Source organism: Lactuca sativa, chromosome 7 (genome assembly GCF_002870075.4).
Source record: "Lactuca sativa cultivar Salinas chromosome 7, Lsat_Salinas_v11, whole genome shotgun sequence".
Taxonomy (NCBI): Eukaryota; Viridiplantae; Streptophyta; class Magnoliopsida; order Asterales; family Asteraceae; genus Lactuca; species Lactuca sativa.
Genome location: NC_056629.2, coordinates 198589847 through 198598158, shown reverse-complemented (window position 1 = coordinate 198598158; position 8312 = coordinate 198589847). Strand labels below are relative to the sequence as shown.

Sequence of the window (8312 nt, the reverse complement as noted above, 5' to 3'; positions counted from 1 at the left end):
CCCATTTTGCAAGATAAAAAATAGTGGTAGTCTCAAACTCATTATTTTGTTTGAATTTACCATTTTTTCAAAAAGGATAAAGTAATTTAATTAAATACCAATAAAAAAATTTAAAAAGGCTCAAATACTCATGGGATGTTATGGGCTGCAATTTTGTTTCCTAGGCTGTGAGTTGGAGCCTTAGGCTTTTTTCTTGTCCATGACGATTAAATTTGTTTTATTTTTTAAATTTAAAATTTAAATGGTTATATTATAAAAAACATGGTAGTTAAACTCAATAAATTTCAATTTATAGTGGTTTTTGTATAATTAAGAGTTTTATAAGGTAAGGAGTTGTTTTGATAAGATTCTTTTATTGCAAAAAAAAAAAAAAAAAAAAAAAAAAAAAGAAAAAACTATTTTATCTTTCATCTCTCCTCTTGCTAGCTCCTTGGCGAGCTCTCGCCTTGTAGCACAAAGTGGGGGTAAGAGTGATACGAGTCCTTTTGTTGTGATTATAATAATGTGAGAAGAATAATTGTGTTTGTCATCTTAGAATAATAGTTTGTCATAATAGATTGTAATAATGTAAGTTCATCGTTTGTACTCATAAGTGTACCAGACTCTCGAAGAGTCTATATGTGTATATAAATAGGGCATTAGGGATTTGCCCATTATGAATAAATCATAGTTGTTTTGTGTAAGATTTGAGTACTTTCAAAGTTATCATCTCTTGAAATTTATAATCACAACATTCAAGTTAGTCTCTATTTATCTTTATTATTATTTCATGCATCTGTTATTTCATTTTGGTTTTATGAATAATGTAATTTAGAAAACATTTTGGATGTAAATTTTGTAATTCATCGGTTAATTGGATTTGTATTCCCATTTTATTATTCCAGAATTACTCCAGAAGGGGGAGGGGGTGTAGCGAATCTCAAACAACGGTGGTGGCGAGTGGTTTAGTGAATCACTCAAGTGGGGTATAAGATCAATTTCACTACATGCTTTAACTATTTTGTTTAGCTGGAAAATGTGGGAAAAAATCTCATATCTAGAAAGAGTTTAAATGAAGGATTGAAGGACCGTTAAATGAGAGCGAATCAGTTGGGAACAAAATTTTATAATGAAAGTCGTGTTTTGAAAATTAGATACATTGTTTTGATCATTGGTGTTCTACGATTTAAGTGATAGCCTTAAAGGGGGTAATGGGTACGGTGTGGGACCATATAAGATATGTCTTATTTTACTGGCAATGATGTATAATGTTAGGTTGCAGGATGTAGTGTCATCTTTGCCATATATTTTGTCTCTACCACTTCATTTTTACCACCAAACCAAGGTTTCTTGTCACACATTAGGTGTAGCGAATCTCAAACAAGGGTGGTGGCGAGTGGCTTAGCGAACCACTCAAGTGGAGTATGAGATCAATTTCACTACATGCTTTAACCATTTTGTTTAGCTGGAAAATGTGGGAAAAATCTCATATCTAGAAAGAGTTTAAATGAATGATTGAATGACCGTTAAATGGGAGCAAATCAGTTGGGAACAAAATTTTATAATAAAAGTCATGTTTTGAAAATTAAATACATTGTTTTGATCAATGATGTTCTATGATTTAAGTGATAGCCTTAAAAGGGGGTCATGTGTACAGTATGTGACCATATAAGATATGTCTTATTTGACTGGCGATGATATATAATATTAGGTTGCAGGATGTAGTGTCATCTTTACCATATATTTTGTCTCTGCCACTTCATTTTTACCACCAAACCAAAGTTTCTTGTCACACATTAGGTGTGTCTGTGTGGGTACCATGACAAACATATTAGTTTCTAAAATTTTATTAAATAATTCAATTTTTAATAAAAAAATATAAATTTCATTACTTAAAAAAAAACATGACATTAAAAAAACTCTTAAACAACTTAGAAAAAAAAACATAACATGACATTAAAAAAATTCCAAAAAAAACTTAAAAAATAAAAATAACTATAAATTTAAAAACATGCAAACATAAAAAAAACACACAACAAGCGATTAAAAAAACTAATAAACATAACGTTTTTTAAGGTCGATTTTGATCACAAACGCAATTTCAAGCTCATTCATGGTCATGTGACTTGTGTCGAGCGTTTATATTTTCATGTCATTGTTACTTTGTTTCCTACACCCTATTTCGGAAGCAATCTGCAAAAAATTGTCAATTCTTTCGTGTAGACCCTTTACCTCTTCTCACATCACTTTCAAGTCATCTGAATCTATTGCTTTGCCTCTTATCTTTGTGTTTTGCTTTGTCCATTCCCATTGGTCGGGAATGTGGTGTAACTTAAACGGGTTCATCACCGTTGAGGTCGATTCTAATACGAGCATCTGATGTAGAGTATTCGAATTTGAATGTTCTTGAGCGTTTTGAACCACTATCGATATGTCCATCGGATGTTTTGCTATTTTTTTCCATTTTTGGTTATCTTTCTCGACATTCCAAAACTCAATAAACTTAGAATCCTTCTTATTTTCTTGTTGGTACACTTTTAGAGTTTTCTTCAAAATCACATCATCATTTTCTCCACTTTATCGTTGACGTTTGATGTTGTTATACAAATCATTAAACAACATGACTTCCTTGTTTGTCTTCCACCATTTGGAATACACTTGGTCTTTTGTACGATACTCTCCTTGTTTCATTCCTTTATAAAACCTTTTTGTAACTCACCTTAAAAAATGATAATGTTTTTTGTCATTTCCAACCTTCACATCTTCGGAAACATCGATCCATGCATGTGCCAATGCTATCATTCCTATGGTTCCCATGCTTTGGCCTCCGCCTTCTATTTTCTTTTATTACGTGCTTTGGTGGATTGGGTTTCTTAAACGAATTCGGGTTTGGAATCAAATTGCTCTTGACTTTCTTGAACGAATTCAGGTTAAGTCAAAAAATCAAACGGATTAAATTTGGTGTCGGATAGGATTTGTGGTTGTGGGTATTGTTGTGAGTATTGTTATGTACAATAAGGTAGCATACCGTCATAGTGATAAATGAGGGACAAAAAAGTCAGTTGATCAAAAGAATGATTTGAGGTGTTTCTAGTGAATGTTTTTTAGTTGTTTGGATTGTTGGAAAAAGACATCTTGACCGTTCAAAGCATTGGAAGAAGAGAAAAAGAATAAAGAATAGAGAAATAGAGGATTCGGGTGGTTTTAGCCGCATGCAGCCAAACCATAGGGTGGGGCGATGTTCCCCTGGTCGAACGTCGCAAACCGAGGGTCAAATCGTGCCCATGCCCTCAAGCCTTAGAGTCTAATATAAGATCTACCACAATGGGTGAAAATCAACTCAATTCAGAACTTTCAAAGTCTAAAAGACTAAAGATCCAAACCGTATCGGTTAGTCTCACAAATCTCATATAGTTTATGTTAAATTTGAATTTTGTACAAGAAATGAAAAACTTGAATAATCATATGCTTAAAACAAACAAACAAACAAACAAAATTGCATGATTATCAAAAAATATTGTAGATTGAAAAGTCGGAAAGAAAAAAAATATTTTCGAACTAGGCTTAATCCAATCCAAAGAAAGTTGATTCGGGCTTCATCGTATTCAATGCAAGATTGATTGATCCGTATATTAAAAAAAAAATAGTCCATTTTATAGAGACCATCCAGAAAAGTAATAACAATAATAGTAAAAAATTGCGGTGCGTGTTTTAGCTATTTTATAAAAAATAATAAGATAAAAAAATAATAATAACAATGACAAAGAAACCTGGAAAACTTTTATTACGGTTATTATCTGATTTCAATTTTCCAATATCGCATTATCAACTTTCACAAACAACTTTCGACATTTGATAACTTATTAAAAGATTCAAATCTAAGAAAGTCTTTGACTATGAAACAAGTATACCCATCACCCATGGATCCCAAACCTACATTCCATTAAAAGTATCGTGGATTGTGGTATTGTATGACACTTTTAGCCTAGCATGTATGCTACTGCTACTACTACGAGCCTTTCACATAGCTAATAGCTTTGAGTAGAAAGCAAGCAAAATAAAAGGTCCCACTTTACATTTTACATGCCAAATGCCAAATGCCAAATGGTTCTTTAATCCATTCTTAAGCCAAGAATCTCTTACATACCCATTTCCACCACCATCTCCCCAAGTATCCAACCTCCATCTCCCCCCATTTCTCACTCATATATATACACACACAAATTAATACACGTATACATAATTACATAAGCGTATGTATGTATACACAACACTCATAAACATGAACACGAACAACATGTTACTACTATGTCTCTATGCTATAATGTTGGTTGATTATGCATATGTGTTTGCAGATACAGATATAGATGGATATCATATCGTTAATCATGATGATCTACCATTGCCACCTGTCGATCCACTTACTCCGGTTTTACCCGAGGCATATTGCTCAAGCCCCCCTGGTTTTTCACCACCTTCCTCCACCACTCTGCCACCTGCCATCGGATCTTACACCCCATCACCACCCGCCACATCATCTTCCTCCTACCCTACACCACCTTTCTCTTTCTCCACACCACCCACCACCACCAGCACCCCAGGCTCACCTGCCACCTATCAACCCACTCCTAGCGGATCTTCCAACCCACCCGCCACCTATCAACCCACCCCTAGAGGATCTTCCAATCCACCCGCCACCTACGAACCCACCCCTAGCGGATCTTACAACAATCCACCTTCCGGCTCAAACGAACCAAGCCCACCGACTTTCACATTTCCGTCTCCTACAGGGTTCATACCAGCACCACCACTTTTTGAACCGCCAATTGTGTACCCACCTCCGACACGATCACCGCCAGCTCATAGTTCGCCGGAATCCGCCCTGTGGTGTGTAGCTAAACCGTCTGTACCAGATCCGATCATCCAAGAAGCTATGAATTACGCGTGTGGTTCAGGGGCGGATTGTGAGTCATTGCAACCAAATGGTGAATGTTTTCAACCGGATACATTGTTTGCACATGCTTCTTATGCGTTTAATAGCTACTGGCAAAGAACAAAAGTTGCCGGAGGCACCTGTGAATTTGGCGGCTCAGCCATGCTTGTCACCGCTGATCCAAGTAAGAGACTGTTTCTTTTTTACTTAACAAGAACACTTAATCTGTACAGTTGTGTAGGATTGTTTCCTTTTAGACTCAATCTGGATTTAATGACTTAGTGGGTTTATTGAAGAAAAAAAAATAGACTTAATGTATATAAAGACAGACCACTAACTCTTTACTTGTTGATTTGTGGTAACAGGTTATGACGGCTGCCATTTCATCTACTTCTAATGGGTTTTCTTTTACATGATTAGAGACAGCTTTTTGTAAGTATAACTAATCAAAATAGAGATAGAATATGTTCGTATCTCAAGAATTTCTATGTTTGAAATAAATGCAATGGAAGTTGTGAGGATTCAAGAAATAGATTAACAGTAACATTCGGTGTAATACTCAAATGACATCAAAATACATGTTTCATTTTGTGCTCAATGATACAAATAATTATCTATCTTCAAGTCTTATCTCAAAAAACAAAATATAAAAGATTACATACATACATACAACATCAGAATCCCACATCAATGACCACCTGGGTTTCTGTTCCATGACAAATAATTCGGATCTCCAAGATGCCTGAAATAGAAATATATTGTATAAAGTATGCTATTTTATGATTTTGTGAACACCCCAAAAATATAATTAATAAATTAATTACCTTGGTTTAACTAAATATATGAGGGTGAAAGTTGTAGCTAGTATGAAGCATAATCCACCAACAGCAAGATACGCGATGCCAATAAAGTTATTCTTTCCTCCAAGCCAACTTGTGGTTGAAAGCACAAGTTTCTTCTTGCCACTAAAACTATAAGTGTTGTAGTTGTTCTCTAATACAACAGTTATAGTTTCTCCTGCTTGAATATCCACTTCTATTTTTCCATACAATTTTCTAAAAGTTGGGAGAGCTGCAGTTCTCATCCACACAATAAGGTCTTCCTGCTCACTTAACTATTAAAAAAAAAAAGATTCCCATTAGGTATTTTTACATTTGTAATTAGTAAACTGTATAGTGCTTGTGAGACTTCGGGTAAACTGTATAGTGCTAGAAAAGAGGATCGAGCACTGAATGAGACTAAATGACGATTTTACCTAAAGCTAGGTTTTTTGCTTAATCAACTGAGTCATTAGAAACAGCCATTTATAGCTGTCAAAAGTAAGTGCTTAACCCATTAAGTCAAAAACAAAAGTAAAAAACAGGATCTTACTGGTATGGACTCGTTGAGATGTGCACCACCAATGAGACTTCCATTTTGGAAGTTTTTTGGGAAAACATCACTGCCAAATTTGTCCTCTCTGTCACTTTTCCATGAAATATGTCTCTTGTTTACGGGTAATGATTGGTTGTTGCTGATGGAGAATGCATATGTGTCATTGAATAAACTCCATGCTACAAGCCCACATGGCACAATTGGCATCCCATTTGCATTATGTTCGGGCTTACATGAACTTGTGTCATTTTCATCACCACGGTTTCTTAATTGCTGATCACTTCGGCTCTTCACATACCTCCGATGATTCTGGTAGTAATTGTCGAGTTGGTAGTACACGTATATAGGCTGCTTCATACGCTTTGTGACCTAAAATTCCATTCATTTGAGAAATATCATTAAAAGAAAGACTTATAGATGTGAATTTGAATTGTTTATGTATGTAATCATGCAGAAATGAATCAATGATCAAGAAAGTAGTTGGTTTGAACTTACTGTCAAGGTTCTCGTGCAGGTCTTACTTGCATTGGATTGTATATATTGGACCTTTTGACTTTTTGACCCTTGTACGCAGGCATTATCGTATCGGTCAATGATTTCAACTACCTATTTGAATGAACAAAAATCCAAAATTAATAAACAATAAACAATACAAGAAAGAAAGAAAGAAAGAAAGGAAATGTTCATGAATTTAGAGGGTTTGAAATTTGAATCATACATCACGAGAAGCAAAGAGGGAAGCAAGTCCTATTGGTATGAAGACAATGGTTACAAGCATGAAAGCTGAAATCACCTGTAGTACAAAACATAAAGAGAGTTAAAGCTTGTTGATTTTTGATATATTCAATGAGAAAAAGCATAAAGGTAGGGTAAATGAAGATGCTCACCCATTTTGGAGTAAGAATTGGCTTGCATGCTGGAAGTTCCTGCTGTGTAAACCTAGAATCTGAAAGGGATACATAAGAAAGGAAATTAGTATTTGCACCAAATTAGGCACACAAACAGATATCTTAAACCAAATAGACAAAAACACACAGGGCATGAACCGAAGAACAAACCCTAAATGGTTCAATATTCTACATCTTTTGAAGATCTACAGGTGAAACATAAACATCTTGTTGCTTTTACCCAGCCTAAATTAATTCACTTTGCCCTCTCTTATCCCTTAGCTGGATGAAGATGCTAGGGTTTCTTAATTCTTAACTCTTAAGAGCTCAACCAACATCAACAATTAGATAGACGCGCTGAATCAATTCAAATACCTAAAGGTAGCAATAAAAACTGTTCATCCCGATTAAAAGAAGCATAACATAGTACACCAAAAGTAACGAATAAATCAGATAGCTAAAAAGTAACGGACTGCATCTGAAACTTGGAGTATCCAGCAAAAGAAAAAGTAAACCTAACAAGGATAAAAGAGGAATATACATTTAGGTCGTTTCGAATTTCTCCTTGGAGCAGTTGAATCAGGGGATCCAGCGCCACCGGAGCTTGACGACGGAGCGTTTGCGTTCATCGGCGTAGCTGGATTACTATTCATGGCTAAGAGCTATAAATAATACAGAAGATTATAGATCAGAGTAGAGATTGATTAATGGATCCAAATGAAAGAATTTTGATCGATTGGTTTGGAGTTGCAGTCTTGGGATGAGAGGAGGAAGGATTTGAAGGGGAAATGGGTAGTTAATCTCTGACCAGTCTATACTCTGCTTTGACTTTGAAAATTCTTTGAACGAAAATAGGAATTAGTCGTTTACCAAATTGACCCTTTAACTATTTAGAAAATGCAGATGAGTCTTTGAGATATTGGTTTTACATGATTAGTCCCTTTTTAAAAAGTATGTTGATATACTAGTCTTTTTCACTTTCTCCCCGCGGCGGTTAAAACGTTAAATGGAAAGCACAATGACTATTGCGAAAGGAGAAATTAAATATCCTCCTACCTTTTGATCATACCAATCCTCATACTCATTTAAATGATAACATGTGTCATATTAGTATCCTAAAATATCATTAAATCTCATTA

General features: G+C 35.0%; 2 protein-coding genes across 2 annotated transcripts; one reads left to right on the top strand and one right to left on the bottom strand.

Annotated features, from left to right (window-relative positions):
- Positions 1 to 4117: 4117 nt before the first annotated feature.
- Positions 4118 to 5529, top strand: LOC111884960 (leucine-rich repeat extensin-like protein 5). Its single transcript, XM_023881267.3, has 2 exons — positions 4118 to 5096; positions 5278 to 5529. Exons 1-2 carry the CDS (start codon positions 4235 to 4237, stop codon positions 5307 to 5309), a joined length of 894 nt encoding a protein of 297 aa, XP_023737035.1. The 5' UTR covers positions 4118 to 4234; the 3' UTR covers positions 5310 to 5529.
- Positions 5447 to 7976, bottom strand: LOC111884959 (ALA-interacting subunit 1). The gene is made up of 7 exons (XM_023881266.3): positions 7715 to 7976; positions 7174 to 7232; positions 7005 to 7079; positions 6782 to 6892; positions 6284 to 6655; positions 5737 to 6026; positions 5447 to 5654 (listed from the first exon to the last, which is right to left on the bottom strand). Exons 1-7 carry the CDS (start codon positions 7824 to 7826, stop codon positions 5600 to 5602), a joined length of 1074 nt encoding a protein of 357 aa, XP_023737034.1. The 5' UTR covers positions 7827 to 7976; the 3' UTR covers positions 5447 to 5599.
- Between the last annotated feature and the right edge of the window lie 336 nt (positions 7977 to 8312).